The sequence below is a fragment of the Apium graveolens genome, chromosome 3 (assembly GCF_009905375.1).
Source record: "Apium graveolens cultivar Ventura chromosome 3, ASM990537v1, whole genome shotgun sequence".
Classification (NCBI taxonomy): Eukaryota; Viridiplantae; Streptophyta; class Magnoliopsida; order Apiales; family Apiaceae; genus Apium; species Apium graveolens.
The window spans coordinates 257,120,411-257,144,963 of NC_133649.1; the positions used below are offsets into that span (position 1 = coordinate 257,120,411).

General features: G+C 34.1%; 2 protein-coding genes across 2 annotated transcripts; both read left to right on the forward strand.

Moving 5' to 3' along the window:
• Window positions 1–282: 282 nt before the first annotated feature.
• On the forward strand, window positions 283–1,167 carry LOC141714964 (uncharacterized). The gene has a single exon (XM_074518456.1). It carries the CDS (start codon window positions 283–285, stop codon window positions 1,165–1,167), a length of 885 nt encoding a protein of 294 aa, XP_074374557.1.
• Window positions 1,168–6,070: 4,903 nt separating this feature from the next.
• On the forward strand, window positions 6,071–23,698 carry LOC141713259 (structural maintenance of chromosomes protein 6A-like). The gene is given in 30 exon segments (XM_074516587.1): window positions 6,071–6,443; window positions 7,109–7,214; window positions 8,048–8,181; window positions 9,425–9,480; window positions 9,810–9,896; window positions 9,989–10,309; window positions 10,962–11,081; window positions 11,610–11,744; window positions 13,080–13,156; window positions 13,333–13,408; window positions 13,500–13,574; window positions 14,769–14,873; window positions 15,540–15,709; window positions 15,795–15,897; window positions 16,410–16,522; window positions 17,603–17,807; window positions 18,470–18,601; window positions 18,699–18,813; window positions 18,907–18,992; window positions 19,071–19,166; window positions 19,535–19,671; window positions 19,748–19,850; window positions 20,128–20,196; window positions 20,198–20,208; window positions 20,333–20,411; window positions 20,514–20,571; window positions 20,706–20,803; window positions 20,937–21,031; window positions 22,104–22,187; window positions 23,341–23,698. Coding segments are annotated over 29 exon segments (3,159 nt in total). The 5' UTR covers window positions 6,071–6,304; the 3' UTR covers window positions 22,162–22,187; window positions 23,341–23,698.
• The last annotated feature ends 855 nt before the right edge of the window (window positions 23,699–24,553 follow it).

Consider the following 24,553-nt stretch of genomic DNA (forward strand, 5'->3'; position numbering starts at 1 on the left):
TGTGAATTGTGTTATATTTGCTTTATATTAATTGAATTTGCTTTGCATAAGATGAGATCTTATTATTACTTTATTATTATTTTTTTACTCATATAATGTTAACATGATTTTATAGTTTTCAAATATGTCAAATTTCAGCAAACTTGAATTTGAGGCTCTTGATATCACCGGAAAGAATTATTTATCATGGATTTTAGATATCGAAATCCATTTAGCTGCACAAGGCCTTGGGGACACCATCAAAGATGGAAATCAAGAACCTGAATCAACCGCGCAAAGGCTATGATTTTTCTTCGCCGCCATCTCCATGAAGGGCTTAAAACTGAATACCTTACAGTGAAAAATCCACTTGAATTGTGGAAAAATTTAAAAGATAGGTATGATCATCAAAAGACTGTGATTCTTCCAAAAGCTCGTTATGATTGGATGCATTTGAGGCTACAAGATTTCAAAACCGTCAGTGAATATAACTCTGCACTTTTTAAAATAAGTTCTCAATTAAAACTGTGCGGAGAGAATATTACTAATGCGGATATGTTGGAAAAAACTTACTCAACCTTTCATGCCTCAAATGTACTCCTCCATCAACAATATCGTGAAAAAGGTTTTACAAAATATTCAGATTTGATTTCTTGTCTTCTTGTTGCTGAACAAAATAATAAGCTTTTGATGAAGAATCATGAGTCTTGCCCCACAGGATCTTGCCCATTCCCTGAAGCGAATGCGGCAATATACAATTATGGGCGTGGACAAGGTGGCGGGCGTGGACGAGGTGGTAATCGTGGACGTGGACGTAGTTTTGCTCATGGACAAGGAACTCGTGGTCATGGATCTCAAATCCAAAATTACCCTATTTTCAAGCATGATAAATCTAATCCCAACCAGAAGTTGGAGAAAAACATTGATAAAAGAAAGGGGATTGTTGAAAATGAATGTTACAGATGTGGAATGAAAGGTCATTGGTCACGTACCTGCCGTACGCCAAAACACCTAGCTAATCTTTATCAAGCGTCCTTGAAGGACAAAGACAAGAATGTTGAAGCAAATTTAGTTTTCAAAGATAATGAACATGCAGACAATCTCCTAACAATGACTTATTTGGATACCGCTGATTTTTATGAGACTCCTGATGGCATCACTACCCTAGATGATAAACAAAATGCTTGATGTATTTATTTGCTTTATTTTACATTCGCATGTATATGATTGTATCTCTTTATGATTATCCTTACTAATTATATATTTATCTGTTATTGAAGCAATATGGAAATTTTACATTCTCGCATTGGGCATATAACAAAAGAGGAAGATATTTGTCGTGTAGATAGCGCAATGACCCACACTATACTTAAAAATGAAAAATATTTCACCTCTTTAAATAAATATGAAGGCAATGTATGCACAATTTCCGGGAGTATAAAATTGATCGAAGGCTCCGGAAGAGCTACTATATTACTACCCGAAGGAACAAAATTTATTATAATGATGCGTTGTTCTCCCTCAAAGATATTCGCAGAAATGGATATCACGTTGAAACGGTGAATAAAGGGGATAAAGAATTTCTTTATATTACAAAGTATCACTTCGGGTAGCAAATGTGTTATAGAAGAATTGCCAGCCTTTTCTTCTGGATTATACTATACCAATATTCGAAATATTGAGGTAAATGCCACAGTAAACCAGAAGTTTACTGACAAGAATAATTTTGTTATATGGCATGATCGGCTAGGGCATCCTGGATCAATTATGATGCAAAAAATTATTGAGAATTCACACGGGCATCCATTGAAAAACCAGAAGATTTTTCAATCTAATGAATTCTCTTGTGCTGCTTGTTCTCAAGGAATATTGATTATCAGACCCTCCTTAGCAAAAATTGGAACGAAATCTCCTAAATTTTTAGAAAGAATACAGGGTGATATATGTGGGCCCATTCACCCATCATGTGAACCATTTAAATATTTCATGGTATTAATCAATGCATCAACAAGGTGGTCACATGTGTGCTTATTGTCATCTCGTAACCTGGCGTTTGCGAGACTACTTGTGCAAATAATCCGATTAAGGGCACAATTTCCGGATTATAATATTGGAACAATTCGATTGGATAATGCCGGAAAATTCACATCAAAAGCTTTTAATGAGTTTTGTGCATCAATTGGGATACGTGTTGAACATCCTGTAGCTCATGTTCATACACAAAATGGTCTTGCAGAATCATTTATTAAAAGACTCCAATTGATTGCTAGACCATTAATTATGAAAACAAACCTCCCAGTTACAGTCTGGGGACATGCCATTTTACATGCAGCAGCACTTATACGTATCAGACCTACAAGCTATCACAAATTCTCTCCCTTGCAATTGGCCTCCGGAAGAGAGCCTAATATTTCTCATCTTAGAACATTTGGGGGTGCTGTATATGTCCCAATTGCCCCACCACAACGCACAAAGATGGGTCCTCAAAGAAAATTGGGAATATATGTTGGTTATGAATCTCCCTCAATAATCAAATATCTTGAACCAATGACAGGTGATTTATTTACTGCAAGATTTGCAAACTGTCATTTTGATGAAAATGTTTTTCCAAAATTAGTAGGAGAGATTAAAATTTTCCCTAAATCAGGGGGAGAAAATAAGCAGCTGGAGAAAGAAATTACATGGAATGCACCAACATTGAACATTTTTTATCCTCGTACAAACCAATGTGAACTAGAAGTTCAAAGACTAATCCATTTACAAGGCATAGCAAATCAATTATTTGATGCATTTAATGATATCAATAGAGTGATTAAGTCACACATACCAGCTGCAAATGCTCCTGCAAAAATTGAAGTCCCTGAAGGACAAATTATCAAGGCAAATGAGTTAAGACCTCGCATGAAGCGAGGTAGACCAATCGGTTCCAAAGATAAAAATCCTCGGAAAAGAAAAGGAGCAAAATATGATGATGCCCAAATAAATGAAATAAAATCTCAAGGAGAGACCCTAGAAGAGACCCGTGACATGAATAACCAAACCCCAGAAGAGGACCAGGTACCTGAAATGTTGAAATAGAAGAGATCTCTATAAATTATGTTGTCACGTGAAAGAAATGGAACTGAAATAACATCATCATCGAAGAAAATTTTGCATATACTGTAGCGCTTGATATAATGATGGAAGACGAGAATCTTGAACCAAAATCTGTCGAAGAATGTTGACGTAGGGAATATTGGCCAAAATGGATAGAAGCAATTGAAAAAGAATTGAGCTCACTTAACAAGCATGAAGTTTTTGGACCTGTAGTCCGAACCCCTGAAGGGACTAAACCCGTTGGTTATAAATGGGTATTTGTGCGAAAAAGAAACGATAAAAATGAAATTGTGAGATATAAAGCACGTTTAGTTGCTCAAGGATTTTTACAAAGACCAGGCATAGATTATGAGGAAACATATTCCCCTATAATGGATGCTACAACTTTTCGTTATCTTATTAGCCTGACAGTTATTGAAAAATTAGAAATGCGATTAATGGATGTTGTGACAACATACTTGTATGGTTCCCTTGAGAAAGATATTTATATGAGGATTCCTGAAGGATTTCGAATGCCTGAAGCATCTAAATTATACTCTCGTGATCTTTATTCTATTAAGTTACAAAGATCCATATATGGATTAAAGCAATCTGGTCGAATGTGGTATAAGAGGTTAAGCGAATATTTACTAAGGGAAAATTACAAGAATGACCCTATTTGTCCATGTATTTTTATAAAGAAAACGGAATCTTCATTTTCTATAGTGGCTGTGTATGTTGATGATTTGAATATCATCGGAACTCCTGAAGAGCTCCAGAAAACAGTTGATTACTTAAAAGCAGAATTTGAAATGAAAGATCTTGGGAGAACAAATCTTTGCCTTGGATTACAAATTGAACAACTTCCAAATGGAATTTTTGTGCATCAATCATCATACACAGAAAAGATCTTGAAACGGTTTTACATGGACAAATCACATCCATTTAACTCTCCAATGGTTGTTCAATCACTTGATAAGAAAAAGGACGTGTTCCTACCAAAGGAGGAAAATGAAGAGATACTCGGTCCTGAAGTACCCTATCTCAGTGCTATAGGCGCGCTTATGTATCTTGCTAATAATACACGACCCGATATAGCATTTTTTGTGAATCTATTAGCAAGACACAGTAACGCCCCAACTCGGAGGCATTGGTATGGTGTTAAACATATTTTTCGGTACCTTCGAGACACAACTGATATGGGTTTATTTTATTCTAATAAATCTAAAGCAGTGCTAACGGGTTATGCAGATGCAGGATATTTATCTGATCCAGATAAAGCTCGATCACAGACAGGTTATTTGTTCACTTATGGGGATACAGCCATCTCATGGCGATCTGTAAAACAATCTCTAGTTGCTACATCTTCTAATCATGCAGAGATTCTTGCAATCCATGAAGCTAGTCGAGAATGTGTCTGGTTGAGATCAATATGTCAGCACATTCGGGAGTCATGTGGCATGCATCATGACATGACACCAACAGTAATGTTCGAAGATAATGCAACATGCATCAAGCAGCTAAAGAAAGGTTATATCAAAGGCGATAATACTAAACATATCTCGCCCAAGTTTTTTTTCACACATGACCTTCAAGAAAATGGAGAAATTGAAGTCCAACAGATTCGCTCAAGAGACAACCTTGCAGATCTATTCACGAAGTCGCTACCCCCATCAGTTTTTGAAAGCTTGGTACGTAAGATTGGCATGCGTCGACTTAAGAACTTGAAATAAACTTTTCAAAATCGATGTACTCTTTTTCCTTTACTAGGATTTTTTTCTCAATGGGTTTTTTCCTAGAAAGGTTTTAACGAGGAACGATTATTGAAAATTGGACATCCAAGGGGGAGTGTTAGAATATGAATGTCTCTAGAATACTCTAGAACAACCTCTTGACTTTCCAAAGTTATAACTCTTGACTTTTGACTTTTCAAGTTCATATATCTGGCCTTTGGATTTCTCTACCTATGTTCATGTATTTGGCCTTTGGATTTCTCTACCTATGTTCTAGTGAGCCGTTAAATAGGACTCAAGTCTCATCTTGTAAGATACACACTTGAATGAATACAATATTCTCTTCTTAATATCTCTTTTTCTCACATATCTATTATATAGTTATCATAATATATTTCTAATAATTCTTTGATTTTGGGGCCGATTTTTGAAAAACACAGAGCTTGTGACGGACTGGGCCAAACTGTTTTTTTTTCAAATTTGGATTTTTCAAGTTCTTTTCGGTGATGGGATCGGGTTTCAAATTTTTTCAACCTGCAGTCCGTAAAGTGTACAAACTCTTGTGGTGCAGAAATCAGAGTCAAGTATATTTATAGCTCTCCTTGAATCTTCCCTCTCTCTAGAGATGCACAAAAAAGCCTGTACCCGAAAAATCTGGCCCGGCCCGATCCGGTCAAAACCCGGTCAAGTCCAGCCCGGTCCCGACCTGGGTTTTGGGCTTCGATGGACCCTATATTTTTAGGCAAATCTCAGCCCGACCCGGTTAAAAGCCTGAGCTTCGGTCAGGCCCGGTCTTTGACCCGACCCGATTAAGAAGCCCGAAAAAACCCCGGTTAAAATCTGATTATTCTAATATATTTTTTATATATTTATGAATTTACATTTACTATATATATAAATAATACTTTAAACACATATATATATTTACATAATCGTGAATTATTTATATACTTTATTGCAAGATTAATGAAAGAAGATACAGTAAGTACACAATATATATTTGGATAATATTGTATAAACATGTTTACTTTTTGCCAAATTTAAATATATGTTTTCATAGAATATTTCATGCAAAGTAATATATTTTTACGATAATCCAGTTGCTAACATATGTAGTATTCACAATCGTTAATAAAACTCGATCCGATTGAAATTGGAATAAAGACCAACCTGATCAGATCCGGAAAACCCGGTGAGCTTCCTTGAAAGTCCAAACGGACTCGACATTTTCTAAAAGTGCAACCCGGCCCGCCCTGATAAAAGTGAAAGCCCAAAAAACCCCGTACAAGTCTGTGCTTTTCCAAAGTCCGGTCATTTGTCCATCTCTGCCTCACGCTTTTGTGCATCTCAGCATCACACACATATCCCCCGATCTATACACATATCCCCCGATCTATTTCCCGCCAATCGACATAGCAGCTACAAAACAGACACTCAATTATATTTATTTATTTATATACAATCAATCATATATCTCTACCATCTATTGGGGTTTAAACGACCTATACGATATATAAATGGTAGATTCTAGGGTTAATAGCGGTGCCAATCGCGCCGGCATCGTTTCTAAAATCCGTTTAGAGAATTTTATGTGTCACAGTAATCTCGAAATTCAACTCGGTGATTTTCTCAATTTCGTCACCGGACAGAATGGAAGTATGCCTCTCCCTCTCTCTCTCTCACCCTCCCCCCTCTCTCTCTCTCTCTCTCTCTCTCTCTCTCTCTCTCTCTCTTTTTCTGTCTCCCTCTTCCTCTCCGTCCCTCTCTGTGTGTGTGTCTGTCTTACCTTTCAATGTATATTTTTATGTGTATATGTGTTATAATTTAAACTTCCAAAATTAGGTCTTGTATAATTCTTCACTAATAAGTTTGTTTTTAATATACGTCATTTATAGTCGATTACATTGAACGCATCCTTGATTAATTAGGGCTTATATAATTGTATTTTCTTTTATGTGTTAATATGTAGTTAGCTATTGAACTGAAATTGATAAGCTAGACAGGATAAGAACCTATACATGATAAGAACTAGGGATTTCCTGGAAATTAAACGGAAGTAAAGCTTATTATTAATGAAGTTCAATAAAATGACACGTGTTTGCCTCTTTGCAACACCAGTTTGTTAGGAAGCGGGCACATGATACCAATGAAAATGTTTCCGATTTATGAAATTCTCAATAAGGCATTTTGATATAAATAATCCTCATAATATGGCATTGTTTAGGGTGTAATAGTAGTAATTTAATAATCAAAATGTAGCATCGGAATATTTGATTGCGTTACATCATCTTGCTAATTGCTCACTAATTTAATGTATGTAGGTGGGAAGAGTGCCATACTTACTGCATTATGTGTTGCATTTGGCTGTCGGGCTAGAGGAACACAGAGGGCCTCGAGCCTCAAGGATTTTATAAAGAACGGTTGTAGGTAGGTTTTCAATTATGATGTTAGTCTCTTTTGTAGTAACTGTACATTGTGTTAATATCGATGGTTGATTTACACTATATCTGGATTTGATCTTTTAATACCCAGTAAATTTCTTCTTTTGTTTCCAATTTTGTATTTTATGTTTTAGTTTGTGAAATTTTCAGCTATTTTTGCTAAATTACTACTATATATGAATTTAATATCGTTATATAATGTGAAAGAACAAAAGTTGTGTTTAAGAAGTGAAATTTTTTATCTGCGGTTGAAATAGGGCTCTGTTGGTTTTTACGGAAAATGTTTTCCTGAAAAGAAAAATATTTTCTAGAAGTCAAAGAAACACATGAAAATCAGAAATGTTCTGGAATTCCTGCATTTGTTTGCTATTAGAAAAATATATATTATTCCAAGGAAATTCCTTTAAAAAGTGTTAAATATTCGGCAGTTTAATTGCTGTAAATTTCGGCAGTTTATTTGTCAACATCAGATGGCTTCTATGTTTTTGCATATGTGGTACTTTGTCGTTTACAAACAGAACCTAATTTTTACACTCGAAAGTTTTTAATTACATAATATCATTTTGATAATATATGAACTTATAGTCAATAAGAAGCTATATAGTTAGCTTAAGCACAGTCGTAAAAAATGATGCCACATTAATTAATGTCAATTGAAGTCCATGTCACTTAATTTTTATGTCGTAAAAGGTTGTCTTACGGCTTTCGATATTTAAATGGTTCATTCACTTCCTTTTTTCGCGGAAGTGCCTACTTGGCTTGAGTTTTAATCCTGTTTCTGACCAGCTTTATTTATCTGTATTTGTTTATTTGTGTTAGTTATGCGCTGGTTCATGTGGAATTAAAGAACAAAGGGGATGATGCGTTTAAGCCAGAGACTTATGGTGACAACATTATTATAGAGCGCAGGATTTCTGAATCAACCAGTTCAACTATTTTAAAGGACCACCAAGGTTTTCACTTTGTCCATTTTGTTGCTTTTTCCCTCCTAAAGCTTGTAACACATTTCATTGAGTTTTTTGTTCAACTAAAAAAGTTCTTTCGTACTTTACTTGGAAAAAGTTTTGGTGTTAACGCTAAAAAGGCTTAGGTAAAATGATAATGCTTTCCCTGTTTTTGATATTTTTGTTCACCATCATGAAGTTTCAGATTAACCATCTTCATGATTTTTTTTTATAGTTTCATATGTTAATTTTTTAATTAGTTTGCATGTAAGTTGGTAGTTCTGCTCATTCTCATCAGAACTTGATATGGAGGTGTATTCTACATATTGTCATGAAGATGCTGATATGATCACTTTAGAACAATTAAATTGCTAGACTAGGTACTCAGTATGGAAATATTAACACGCTCTAAGAGTAGCTTTATGTATGGGCGGTATCATCAGACACAACCCAAAACAACTTAAGTTGCACTATCAAATCTATATACCGGACTAACACAGGAATTTTGATGTATTTCCCCCATACGCTCCTAATTCATCTACACCGTGTTCCACAAACTTTTTCTTGAAAGAAAAGAAAAGAAAGGTGAAGAATTTTATCTTCAAATTGTTCCAAAAAAAATTTAGGAAGAAAGGAACAGATTTCTAAAGATTTGGGGAGATTTTTTTTTATATTTGTCTCCAAAATTTTCTTCCACTTTTGGAAAGATTAAAGAGAACAAATGACCCATTTCTATTCTTTTCTTTTCTCTCCCTTTCTAATTATTAACTCCACTTTTCCCTCTTCTTTCTTTTTTTATTTACCTCTCTAATCCTTGAATCGCATTAATGGATAGCATGAATAATAAATAAAGTAAAAACAAATCTAGAACGGTAAAGTAAGAGTTAACGATATTATTTTATTATAATTATATTTTAGTTATTTCTAAGTTCATTAACATGTTAATAAAAAGCGTGTTAAATTTATATATTATATGATTATTATAATTAAGATTTTTTGTTTCTAGCAATACAAAAGTGTTGCATTTGCTGGTATTATCTGGTGTTAAACATATAGAATGCGCAGGGAATAGCTGAATTCTGAAAGTTGAGGTTGCGCTCCTTTTTTTAAGGTAGTTTCAGGTTGAGTAAAAACAAGTAACAACATTGGAACAGTAATACTTTCCTTTGGTAGAAGTAATTTAGGAGACATTATTCTAATACGTAGGCTTTTGCATTTATATCCTCAGATTCTTTTTGCAACTGATTAACAGGAAAAAGGGTGGCCAGTCGAAAAGAAGACCTCGTTGATATTGTTGAACATTTCAATGTGAGTACTTGATTATGATAATAAATTACATTACCAATGTTTCTGTCTTGATGTTCTTGAGTACTTGAAATGAGTTGAAATTTAACACTTCACTATCTGCTTCACGAAAAAAGAGTCAATCTTATTTTGAAAGTCAAATGGCAGTGTATTAACTATTAATCATTAAGTTAATGGGATTCGTTAAAACCAGAAAACAATATAAGTGTGAATATATGTATTTTGAAGCATGCAATACTTTTTGGTGGCAGGAGTGTTGATTTTATATAAGGGTTATATTTATTGGCATTCTGACAAACTTACCGAAAATCTACTGTGCTTGCATCGAGCAGATTGATGTCGAAAATCCATGTGTGATAATGAGTCAGGATAAAAGCAGAGAATTTTTACATTCTGGAAATGCGAAGGATAAATTTAAGGTGAGAAAATTGTACTTTGACTATTAATTTTTGCTATGTCTTTGCTTGTCACTAATGCTTACTTTGGGTTATCTTCCGTCATTTTGACTCAGTTTTTCTTCAAGGCAACATTACTACATCATGTGGATGATCTATTACAAAGTATCGAAAAACAACTAAATGGCGCACATGAGCTAGTTGAAAATTTGGAAAGCTCAATCAGACCCATACTTAAGGAACTAAGTGAGTTGCAAGGAAAGATTAAATGCATGGAACAAGTCGAAGAAATATCCCAAAGGGTGCAGCTGTTAAAGAAGAAACTTGCCTGGGCCCATGTATATGACATAGATGATCAAATCCAGCAAGAAGATGCAAGGATTGAAAAACTGAAAGGCCGGATACCTTATTGTCAAAACCTAATTGAGCGACAAACTGTAAGTAATAAGCTCTGTTACATATTACATTAATGAATTATTATATTTAATGATTATGCAAGTTAGAAGAGATAACATTTCTTTACTTCTCTTTTAAACTTACTTTCATGGCTGCAATGTGTGTCAGGTCATGCGGTTGTTGTCACCTTTAAAACGTGCATAAGAATATCTTCTCTTACTATAATTCAATAGAAAATGTAATTAGGAAAAGAGATTCAGACAATGTGGATCAGAAGTAGAATATGCAAGAGGTGCTATGGCTTCATCAATTTGTAATATAAGAAAGATTTAAATACTTTGCAGCACTGTCATTTCGGATCTGGAAAGTCCCTACAAGATAGCGCATCATGTGTACTGTCAAAGTCTGGAACTTCAGCAATTGTTTTCGTTGTTACCTTTAAATCTTAAAATCAGTCAGAAGAAACTGAAACACTGAAATATATAGCCCGAGTGTCTTAGACTTAAAACTTTGTAGTCTTCTTGCTGCTATATCATGAAGGAACCTGTGGTATTATCATATTTCATTAATCAGATGCTTAAAAATCAGTTTATTATACAGTAGGTAAACAAAAAGAAGCCAGGTATGCTTGCACAAATTATTATTCCTTCTTGTTAACCTATCTGATCACAATGATGGTTCCTTATATGGCAGGTCAAGATTGAGTGTTTGGAAGACCGTTTGGCCAAGAAGAAAGCTCAAATTGCGATTCTGATGGAAAGGACATCAGAGGTCAGAAAGATGAAGGAAGAATTGCAGCAGAAGCGATCTGAGGTATTGATATGTGTGAATGTTAACATATCCATATTCGTGGCATACATTTATTAGCCCAAAGGTGTATGCAGATCTTTTTCCATAATAATATTATAATTGTCATGCCAAGCTCATGAACATCTTAAATGAAGTCTGCCTCATGGTAGTGGGCTTTCATTTGTGAACAAGATTAGGCTTCAGACAGTTTATAGACTTGCCTACTAAGGCATGATTTCATTTTATTTGGATTGATCTATTCATGGACTGCATTAGAGCTATCTGAATTCCTAAGTTTTCTACATATACCACTTAGAAGGCTCTATCTTGAATCTCACAGTTGCTTGTTATAGGTACATGGACTGGTACCACTTATTATCTTGATTACCTTTGATTATATTAAGAATGATTTCAAGCATGACTTTTGATTAAAATTTGCTGGGATTTCTAATGTAACAGTATATCACATAAATGCGGTAGATTTATTTATCGAAAAAACTGCCACTGCTATTACTTCATCTCTTATTATAGTAGTTCTTTTTTTTTTCTTAGGCTACAAAAGAAAGGTCCGAGCTAGAAGAAGATTGTATCCACAGAGTTAACGAGATAAAAAGGATAATGAAGAGGGCACAAATGCTTGAGCAACAAATTCGTGATATAAGTGACCAAGATGATAAACATACACAGGTTTGCTTTTTAATGTATTTCTCTTTTGTTTGTTTGATTATATAGTAAACCTGAAACTATATACCCCTCCGTCCCAATTTATCTGTATTGTTTGACTTTTGATGGTCAAATTGACTCAACTTTGACTATAAATATAAACTCATTATTTCATTATTTTGAAAAACTGAAAAATACATATAGAAGTAGATTGAACATATTTTCTAATGATATAATTTTTATAAATATTTTCGATAATGTACTATGTGCAATTTTCAGTCAAAGTTGGGTCAATTTGACCGCAAAAAGTCAAACAAGACAGATAAATTGGGACGGAGGGAGTATTAAGTAGTACTAGGTACCGTATGAAGACACTGTAACAAATGTTATTCTAGTGCAAGGAGGTAGATGATCAATTTTAGGCTATTGGACCTTATTTTGACATTTTGCATGGAGGAATTAGGCATTTATGAAAAGACTGGGGTACCTGCCAACAATCCGGTGGCCATGAGCATAATAGGCTAAAAAAAATGATGCGCGGAGATAGAAATGGCCTTTCCAAAGCCAATTTATTTATCTTTTTTGATTTAAGTGACAATGCTAATGCCATTTTCCTTTCTGTGTACTATAATTCAGCTCAAAAGGCTGTAAACTAAAATCCTAGGGTTTGCGTTTTTAGAGGGAACATTAGAGTCGTTCCCAACAGAAGTACTAGTGTGCTACTTTAACTTTTTTTCAAGTTAATTGCAAGATCCCAAATGCTGACAAAAAGAATCACATGTTGAGATCCCTGCTTTAACTGTGCATTGGTTGATAAATTTTCGAAAGTAATTACGCTATAGAATATAAAGATAGCCTGAAGGATCATATTTTTATGATTCCATACCCTTTTCCATGCATTATGTAATATCTCATATGTAATTATGTATTCTGAAATCTCATTAGTAATTATGTATGCCTAAATAGAATTTCAAGTATGCAGCATTATTGTCATATCTTGGACAAAATAAAATTTACCAGACCAGTATTTCTGCACATGAAAAATCTATTCTTAGAAGGGGAACAAAGTGTTTTTAAGTAATTGTAGACATGAATCGGTGCCAGAGCTATATGGGGATTAGTGCCAGAGCTAGACTGGGATCATGGATGACTTACTTTAGAATATTTTTGTTGGTTAAATGGTGTCCATATGACCATATATGTTACAAACTTGCAAGGAAGTAAGGTAAGCGATCAGGTGTTGGTGCTTGATCTGTATCTGTGCATATTTGATCACTGCTGAGGAACATAATACTAGTCATTATGTTACATCATTAGGGAGATTTGACCCTTTTGCCCTGTGTCTTTATAAAATTATAGGCGGAAGAACATGAGATGGAGGAAAACCTGAGTGAGCTTAAGAAGGAGGTTGAAGAAGCTGTTTTGCAGTTTGAAAGGTTTTCCTTATATGTTTATTCCAGAATTTTATCTTCGCACAGAATGTGGATTGATAATTAATATTTAATATTTATACAGGGTGAAATTCAACTGTATTTCTTTTGATCTAATGATAGTAGCTTACCCATATATACCCGCGCATGTGTGTATATACATTACGTTTTTTATTTTTTAGATATAAGAAGGATGAGGATTCTTTATCTAATAGCATAGCAAATGCATATGATGATATTCAGAAAGTTCAGTCTGAGGTATCCAAATTCTTTGAGTTGATTTTTTGAGCTATGCATGTGGAAACTTCTCCATCATATATCAGATATAACTAATATGTTGTTTTTTCAGATTGAAAATTTATCAAAAAAGGATCAAAAAATTCGTTCTAGCATTCGTGATCTCCGATTGCATCAAACAAACAAGGTTTGAATTATATTTACTATTAGGATCTGCACCTCTCAGAATGAAGATATGTTCACCGCTACAAGTTAAATGTTCAATCATGATCAGTGGCGGATCCAACTTTGAATATAATGGGGGTTGGAATTTTTTTTAACGAGCTCAAGCCGAGCATTGGCATGTTGTGCTCGAGTTCAGCTCGAAATAAGCTCGAGCTCAGCTCAAAAAAAAATCAAAAATATTATCTTATATATTAGATTATTGAGAATATTTTCGTCTGAAAATGCTCTCTTAATTGTTGCATTTGCAACTGTTAGAATCACTCACAAATTTACCAACATATAAATCCAAGGTTATTAAATATCCTTCTGTAAGGTTGTAATACGATTCGGGCAGCTCGCGAGCTCGCCCTGCTCAAACACGTTTTACTGGGCTGGGCTCGACTCGTTTCGTAAACGAGCTTGAGTCCGGATAGAGGTTTCAGCTCGTTTAGTTAAACGAGTCGGCTCAACTCGACTCATGAAATTAAAGAGCCGAATTCGGGTAGCGTTTAGGCTCAATTTAGTGTAAAATTGAACGAGCCGGCTCGCCCGACTCATTAAAACCGACTCGTTTAGCTAAATGAGCCGACTCGACTCGACTCGTGAAAATTAACGAGTAGGGTTTGGCAGAGGTTTAGACTCGTTTAACTAAATAAGTCGTCTCGACTCGTTTATACTTGTTTAACTAAACGAGGTTTAGACTTGTGTAAACTATATAGTTAAAAAGCTGATCTCCAAGTAATTAGAAGACGTATTTGATCAAATTATGAAGGATAGGATTTTAATCAAAAACTAATAAAGAATTATAACTTCATTGTAATTCTGTCAAACTCAAAATTAATGGTGTTAAAGTGGTTTAACTAGAAATGCTCGTTCAGTATCTAATCCTATCATTTTTTGTCATATATTTCTAACTTCTACTTTCACTTGTAACTCATAATTTTTTTGAAACAAAAAATGTATAATTTTCACTTATAAATGTTGCCCTAATGAAAAGACTTTTGACATAAAAAGGGGGCAATTTTTTTTTTTTTTGCGAAAATTAAGGGAGGTCATTTTTAGTTTTTATATAATTTGCATATACATATTTAACTAAACTAAAAATTTAAGGGGGGTCGGATGACCCCCCTTGCCCCTTAGAGGATCCGCCTCTGATCATGATCTATTTTGTTTGCAGGTGACGGCTTTTGGAGGTGATAGAGTAACCAACCTTTTGAGGGCAATAGAGAGGCATCACTACCGATTTGGAAGACCACCAATCGGTCCTATAGGGGCCCACCTGGTTAGTGACTAAAATATTTTTTTTTGCATCCATACTTTATGCTTGAAGGTTAAAATAAAAAAAATTCGCAAAGGGCCGACCAGAAAGGCGTGGTTGGAATAAATTGAGGATCAGGGATTAACTGTGGACCTAGTGACAGAATACAAAAGCCAATGTAGGAGGGTCTATGAGACTGTCTTATTTGATGTATATGTTTGGTTCATGGTCGGTCCACCGAAATTAATATTTTTCTTTGGCGGATTGGCTTCCTTGTTATTACTATCCATGCATGCAGGTAAAATCATTAGTTTCCGAAGTTTAACTTTATACAATATGAAATCTGTTCTAGAAATTTGTATTGATCATTTTTGACATAATCTGGCATGGTGTTTCTGTTTGAGTGAGAAATTTCTCTATCTTTTTTGCTAGCATTAGTAATTTATCTGGTGATGCTGATTGCATTTCACATTTCTAATTACGGGGGAATAGAAGTTAGATGCTTTTATTTTCATGGGTGATTATAATGATATTTTATTAACTCATATTCACTGCACCATTAATTGTAAAAGGGAAACATGTGATATTCACTTGCTTTGAAGAACCATGCCATCCTATACATGTAAAAATTTATAGTATTTGCAAGAACAATGTGATTGTCACCTGTTAACTTGAGGTGATTAATAGCAGAAATTGGTGGGTGGTGATAAGTGGGCTTTTGCGGTAGAAAATGCAGTAGGAAGGTTGTTTAATGCTTTCATCGTGAATGATCATAAAGACAATCTTGTTTTGAGAGCCTGTGCAAGGGAAGCGAACTACAACCGCCTTCAGATCATCATTTACGATTTTTCCAGACCAAGGTATAGCTTAACTGAAAATATTTATCTTATAGGCTTACTTTTACTTTTGGGTGATTATGTTAACTCTGTACTTTCTTTAATCTAGGCTGAATATTCCAGATCACATGCTTCCGCAGATAAATCATCCAACTACACTATCTGTTATACATTCAGAGAATGCTACAGTGATGAATGTCCTAATTGATGTGGTAATGTGCTGTTTTAACCATTTTCCCCTCAATTTGTTGCTCTAAGTTATTGTAGTTCTGCAATCATTTCGAATAGGTATAACATGACTCTATGTATCTCAATTGAAAGAATCGGTTGCACTTCTTCTCTTTACCTTAGGCTCTGTACCTCGAGTAGATTCATTGTTTGGTTCTTCCATAATCCATTATTTTGTTATCACTTGTACGCCTTTCAAGACGAGAGACTTTTGAGTTTTGAACACAGTAATTATTAACCTGTTTTAGATTCAGAGTGACCATGATTCGTTTGAAAATATAAAATTGAAGATCTTAAAACTGGTGCTATTTTCATACAGAAACAAATTTTTTTGGGCAAACAAGTTGCAATATTTCTGAACATGAGCAGACTTTAAAGTCAAAGTAGGTGATCTTCTTAGAGTGACAAGGATTGGTTAATTTGTGATGACTTTACGACTCACATTTTATAATTCTAGTATCTTCACAGTCCTTGGATAATCTTTTTGTATATGCAGGGTAATGCTGAAAGACAAGTTCTTGTTAGTGATTACACTGTGGGTAAATCTGTTGCTTTCGACAGAAATGTTCAGAATTTGAAGGAAGTTTACACTTTAGAGGGCTATAAAATGTAAGATATCGTGATTATCTTAGTACGTTAAAATTTCCTGTGCATTGGATAGACATCGCAAAATTAGTAATTTTCAGCATATGCATAACAGTGTTTGTAATTTAACATACTTTGGTTATTTTCTTGTAGAATTTAGTGTGCATATGTGAGGTTGGTATGTTTAGATGATAGAGTTGCAAAGAATCAAGTTTAATGGGTAATCATGCGAGCCTCAATGACTCAATTATATAATACTCTGATTAATCAATATACACGCGACACATAATATGATAATTGTAATTACAATAAAAGTTGTCTTTTTGATCACCCCGAGATGGTATATCTAGTGATGCATAGAAGCAGCTTTGCGTATCTGTCAGTTATTAGTTGTAGAGTGCTATCAGATTCACTGTGGACAAGGTGCTAACTTTTACATAAATTATAAGGGATCAATTACCCTCACACACTAGAGAGAGAGTACAGATTTATATGGTATGCAAAGGAGGGTTGTTTGGGGTCTATTTTTTGACATTCGGCACAGTTTTTTACTCTTTAGGTTTTAGGTACGGTATCCGCCGATTGCTTAAGGGTGATTACCTGTTCATCTGTAGAAACTACTTGGATTAGGTCATTAAGTTACTCATGCCATGATCACTTCTTCTAAGCTAGCCAATATAATTGCTGAATTGTTGACTGGACAAAAGATGATGTTTAACGGTATAGGTATAAATATATAAAATGTACACTCATAGTAGGTGGTTAATTTCACACACACACACATATATGTATATATATGTATGTATGTATGTATGCAATTCTCGTTGTATATTTTTATTTTAAGAAAGTAATCACTTAGTTGTAAAGTTATTCTTTTTTCATAACTACAGACACTGTTAAAAGTCTCCCTTTCCTAATCCTGTTTTGTGTTAAATTATTAGTTTTTTGTTCATAGAGCAGTTTTTTGTATGGCTATTAAGAAATCAATCTGAAAGATTTCATGTATTAGTTAAATCGCTAATTTGCATGAGCATTGGCTTTGACTTTTCCATTACTTGTAATATTGGTTTAGTTAAGATCACTCTTAATAATGAATCATTTTAGGTTCTCCCGTCGCTCAGCCCAAACTACTCTCCCACCCAATAGGAATGCACGAACAGGACGTTTATGTAGTTCTTACGATGATCAGATAAAAGGTCTTGAAAACGATGCGTTACGTATACAGGGAGAAGTTCAGCAAGTAAAGGGGAAGAAAAGGTACTTGGAAGAAGCGCATTCTAATCTTCAAGATAACTTTCAACATGCGAAGGTAAATTATATGTCACATTCTAATTTTGTTCCTGCGGGGAGGGATCATTTAGCATATTGATTCCCTTAAAATCTAAATGGAGACGCTAATCTGGAAAGTATGTTTGTTTGATTATTGATTATTTAATGTAATAAATAAAAAGCAGGTTGACTTGTAGAAATTGGACAATATTGGTCACTTAGCTCAGTTTACATGTAGTTTCTATTCAGTTAATCAGTTTACCTTTTTCCTGAGTCTTGTATCTCGAATAAATCTACTACTTTTGAATTTAATGTTCAAAATGATGAGCAATCCTTTTTGGTAACTCGTCAGCATAATGGTCAGATGTGATTTCTTTCCATTGTTAGTTGTAAAATGCAGGCGAGAGGTCAATTATTGGCTAGTACTGACATAATAAAGTAGATATACTTGATGTGAGAATGTTGTATTATATATTTATATGAGAAAATGCTTTGAATCCATTGAAGTTATATGGGTTTGTATTCTATGTGTGAAGTGTAAACATTTCAAGGATTGTTTTAAAAAAAGATGGATCGCTACATATTTCATTTTAAATGAGTAAGTTTAATTCTACGAAGTTTATGATATATAATTTTATTCTATTTTGTGTATACAATTGTGGATATGCTGGTTTGATGATCAGATTTCTTCGTTATGTGTAGAGGAGGCGTACTGATGCCGAAAGCATATTGAGGTCAAAGAAATTTACTTTACAAGACGCAGAGAAGTCATATGCATTAGAATCTGCTTCTAGACCGACATCTACTGTTGATGAGCTTCATAAGGATCTTTCTGTTTGTTCCTATATCTATTAAACTTCCTCTCCATTTGTCTTCAGGTGTTTTGCTAATTTCTATATAAATGTAATTTTTTTTCTTTGATTCTATCCAGCTTGTTAGAAATGAGATTCAAGAAAAAGAAAGAAAGTTGGAAAAAGTTCAAGCTAGTTCTGACGAAGCAAAAATTAAGGCCAGTGAACTAAAAGCATCATTTGAAAATCTATGTGGTATACACATGTTTCCTATATATGCATATACTGTATATACTACGACTCTGTAATATTTATTGGATAACAAATTTTTCTTTGCCCATAAAATAGAATCAGCAAAAGCAGAGATTCTTGCTTTCGAGAAAGAGGAAAAGGAGATGATGCAGATTGAAGAAGATCTTCACTCTGCAAAAGCGGTCTGTCTCATTCTTTACCCATATTACTGTTATTTGTGTTCGCGAATTTCTAAATTCTGCCATCCTACTCTTCTCTAGGAAAGGAATCGTTATGAAGTTGCAAAGACTGAGAGGGTAATTCCAAATATCAAGGAGGCCGAACTAAGAAAAGAAGATCTTGAAAACAAACGCAAGGTACATCATTAGATGTTTTTGATAAGCATCTCATTACATTAACAGCTATTTGTTTATATTAGTTGCAGCAGGCATGAATTGAAGAAAGAAAAAAGAAAATGTCCCTCTCCCCCAATTGAACTTCCTTGTGGGGCATCCTAGGATGCTATTGTGTCATCCATTTATCTGGTGTCGATTACTTTCTTTCCTAGGGTGCCATTGTGTCATTATTTTGTCTTGTGCTAATTTTTTTTCTTTATAGATCCTGTGCATCTGGCGATGCTTCCTTTACAGGCTGAGATAGCTCTTTCTGTAGGCAAATGTTAGTATTTCACATTTGGTTTGATGTATTTACCAGTCCTGACATAATTTATGTGATAAACTCGAAGGTGAATTACAAAAAGGCTTCTATTATTTGTCCCGAGAGTGAGATTCAAGCTCTAGGGGGGCATGATGGGAGCACCCCGGAACAACTCAGTGCACAATTAACTAGGCTTAATCAAAGACTGCAGCATGAGAGCCAAAGGTAGGTACCCAAAGATACGGTTTGTATAAAAAGCAACATGCAAGCATAATATTTATGCAGTAGAGCTACTTTTCAGGTATCCAGAATCTATTGATGATCTCAGAATGATGCATGACAAGAAGGAGCGCAAGATTTTAAGAAAGCAGCAGACTTATAAAATGTTTCGTCAGAAACTACATGTAAGCAAATTATATCTTTATTTACCATTTACCACATTTTAATTTTTTACTTGCAAAATGTTTCTTCCTTTCTTTACTGTACTTTATAAATACTTCCATTAATGTGTTTGCTGTTGCTTAAAAGTGATGACTACAACTGCACCTCACAGAGTCAAATCTCTTTCTATATATGGAATGGACCGATCATCCTCTAGCTTTGTTCTTGTGGAGATACATACAGTCGTACATGCAAAGAATAATTTATCTTGTAAACTGTATCTTGTAAACTGAGTTTCAGGCATGCCAGAAATCTCTAGAGTTGCGATATAGCAAGTTTCAGAGGAACGCAACACTTTTGAAGCGTCAGCTTAACTTGGCAGTATGGTTCTTACAGATAATAAAGATGCTTGTTATTCACATATCTCTTTCCTTTTCTGTCTTGTTTTTTTATGCATTTGGTAAACAATATCCTTTAAGACAGCTATCTCATTGTTGTGCAACAGATTTAATGGTCATTTAAGAAAGAAAGGGATCAGTGGCCATATTAAAATTAGTTATGAAGATGAAACCCTCTCTATTGAGGTATTGGTTGTTGATGGTGTGAATAATGAATTCAGTTATTATCATTTAGGTTACTGGCCTGGAACTATGCTTCCTTGTAACTTCATGTCAATATACTTTCAGGTAAAGATGCCCCAGGATGCATCAAACTATGCTGTTCGAGACACTAGAGGACTTTCAGGTGTACTATTTATGTATTCAATTCGAAGTTCAAACATATGACTTGTGCATGCTTTACAAATTAGGTATTTGAAATTCAATTTCAAGCACTTGTAAATGTTCTTAAAGTTTGTTTTGTTCTTAATATTTGATTAGGTGGTGAACGTTCTTTCTCTACCTTATGCTTTGCACTGGCTCTTCATGAAATGACAGAAGCTCCATTTCGTGCAATGGATGAATTTGATGTGTTTATGGTAGGTTCCATGGCTGTACTGATTTCTGTCTTTTTTTATATAAAAAGAATATGCAGTTTGTTTTTTGTGCATCCTTTCAGTTTTTTAACTAGCTAAATTAGTCCAAATAAGTTTCATTTCTTTTGTTTTTCAGGATGCGGTTAGTAGAAAAATTAGTCTAGACACACTCGTTGATTTTGCATTGTCACAAGGATCACAGTGGATATTTATCACCCCTCATGATATAAGGTAATCAATTATCAGTCTAAACCTTCCTCTGACTTCATTAAAATGGACCGCACAAGTTTTTCCTGTTAATAATCTGCAGTAAATATATACCTACAAGAGCTCCAGTTCACGTGATAAATGCAAACATCCACTTGCATATATTCAGTACTGGCCTCAACTTCCATTGGTTGATGCATTTTTTTTGAAGTTCTATTTACAGATTTTCATACATGATGGTAAATTCTAATTCTTGCACATCAACGCGTCAATGGCTTTTAGGAATTATGATATTTTCTGAAGTGACATCAATGTACGAATAAAATCTAAATACAGTTCTGCATGAATCCTTGTGTGATATTGTCTGAGAATCAAGGCTTTAAGCCTTTACCAAGCACTAATTCCTCCAAATATAGCTAGTAGTCTAGTACTATTTATTAGGTATAAAACTTTGGCGTAGGAATGTGTGATTGATCAGGATCAGGCATTGTCTTCGACGTATTGGAATTTCATAGGTCTCTATTGCCTCCAGGTTCTTCTGTTAGAACAGCACATCTGGTTTGAAGAAACTTGATGCATCATTTTGATAAAAATTTTAGATCAGGATCGTCATGCAATCAAAGAAAGATAGAAAGAATATTAATTGTTTTTCATAAAATAGCCTATAAATATCTGTAACTAAGAAAACGGGGATGCATGTAATTTTGCATTTTTGTGTGAAAACATAATGAAAAGTATGCATTGAAAAATGAATTTTGGTTTATGGAAAATACTGAACACAGTCGAAAGTTGTTTAGTTCCTCTTGAAATCTATATGGGTTGTAGTAGAAAGTAGAGTGGAGCACCTTAAGTTTATTTGATTTGTGAAATTATTATAATTCTTGTTCAAGACTGGTGTTTGCATATTGCACCATTATGTTACCCCTGGGTCACCTCTCCCTGAATGCTTTTATAATCAATTATGAAGACAATATCACATTTAATAAATCTTCTTTAAAGGTCTCTCAAGTTATTCAGGATTAGGAACAAGGAGTCGGTAAAAATGTGTAGGCAATTGATAGACCCTGTGAACCTAATTCTCATAATATTGTTTCAGCATGGTGAAACAAGACGAGAGGATCAAGAAACAGCAAATGGCGGCTCCTCGTTCCTAACTATTCTGTTTCCTGGAGTTTGAAAGGTTGATATAATTAAAAGTTCACTTATTTATGCCTGTGCATGTGGAGTTTTTAAGTTTTGACTAGTGGAATTGTTTGGAAGTAATTAAGATTTTTGCTACCTGGGGGAGTTGTACACTTTTTAGATTTGTTTGAAAACTCCGGCAAAAATCTAGCATGTCAATGTCATGGTATGAAATGATAGTATGCCTGACGCACAGCAAGGCAAAACGTATTTGTATTTTACGATTTCACCTAAGGCTGTATTTTCCGCAGTATCAGTTTTTCATGTACTAGTATTATGGTGTTCTAGTTCATTTTTTCATGAATTAAATATATTTTTAAAATATATCAGAAAAAGTAAATTATTGCAAAATTACTTTCAGTTTTAAAAGTTATTTGCAAATCTACCTTTTTTATTGCAAAAATATGGTGTTTTTGTCGTGCATAATGAATTTAAAGCATTGAACTCCGCTTCTTCAGTTTCGCCCCTATGTTCAATCATCACCAAAATTGGGAATTCGTTGTTTTGTATCAAATTTTGATTTAATTTTGCAAATCGTTGTTAAGTAATTGTAAGCACTAACTTACAATTTTGAATTGATATGAAAATTTAGACCTGCTTCTTTTAGTTGCTTAAATCTTGTTGGTTTTGAATTGCTAATGAATTTTTTGAATTGAGAAAATAATTTTAGGTCTGCATCATCTAGTTCACTAGTTTAAATTTGTTTGATTCAACTGTAAATTGAAGATTGGCATTGAGTTGCTACTATACACGAGTATGTAAGTTTTTTTCAAAGTCGTTCAATATTTTTCTGTCTTTTAAAATCTTTAACGAGTTTCATTTTGATTGCAATAGTTTTTTGTTGCAATTGAAGTATCGAAACACATCATGTATTGCGTTGCTGGTTTCCAGAATATTTCAATTTGTTGTGAATTCATGAAATAGTTTTCAACAATGGAAATGCTCGCCTGACTCTATTTTGATTATAGTAGTTTTTAGTTGCAATTGAGGTGTTAAAAGATGTGGCGATGTTAAAATTTACTATTTTTCAATATATTGTGGAACTTCTGGAATAGTTTTTGATATTCGAAAAGGTCACTTAGCTCTATTTTGATTTTAGTAGGTTTGGTTTCTATTGAGGTGTCCAATCATGTCTTGTATTGTATTGGCAGGTATCATGATTTTCAATTTCGTGTGAAAGTCTTGGAATAATTTCTGGTATTCGAGAATCTCATGTAGCTCTGTTTTAATTGTAGTAATTTGAGGTTGTAATTGAGTTGTAATTGAGGGGTTCAAGCATTTCTTGAATTTAGTTACCAGTTTGAGCGGTTGAAGCATTTCTTAAATGTAGTTGCCAGTTTTTTAGGTTTTTTTTTTCATTTACATGTCAATGTCCTGGAATAGTTTTGCATTTGCGAAAGCCTCAGCTAACTTTGTTTACAATTTATTAATTTTCGGTTGCGAATGACGTGTCCAAGCATATCGTGTATTGAGTTGCTAGTTTTCAATTTTTTTGCTAATTTTCTAAGACATGTTTTGGTTGCAAATAGATAGCATTTTTGTCCAAACTCATTTTTAACTTGGGGGTGAATTGCAGATTTTTCTCAGCCACCACGTAATCAACAACTTTTAGTAAAAAGTGCAAAAGTCTTGCAAAAAAGAGTACGTTGCTTGCATCGACAACAATTATAAGTGGATGTTGATTATAAGTGGATGTTATGGGTATCAAGGAACGGGAAAACAAATCAATTTTATTATCTGAAGGTTAATTCCATTTGATTTATGCAAATTCAATTTTTTTTAAAAACCTTGCGGAGTTGTTTTAGATTTGTTTGGTAAAGGTTATTGTAATACTTTTCATTTGATTTCTGCACAAAATCGCGTTTTATAGAGTGAGTTTTATTGTATACGACCTGTGCAATAATTTTCAGAACTTTCTTGAAAACCTGGAGCTTAGTTATTGAAATGAGGAACACAGGTTGCTACTGATTTGTGTTTAGATGATGTTAGTTCATTATCAAGTTGTCAAGATTTATTTGTGTTGTAGATGTTTGATTGCAATGTAAAAGGTTCATGCACTTGTTTTTACATGATCTTAAAATCAATTGGAGTTGCGCTTAGAATTTTTTAATAATTTCGGTGAAAATAATATGTCATGAAGTTACTCAGTAAATGTAGCCATTAATAGTGAGATAAAGAATGTAGTTGATTGATCTCAGTGCGAGAAGTTGTACGTGCAAATGGTTTGCTGTAACATCTAAATCCAGGATCAGGATTGGGTGTCACTAAATAACTTTAAATAATATAAACCTATATATTAAAACAAATATACAGATAATCCCTTATTAATCCGGATCGCTTACAGGTTATGGTATGAAACAACAA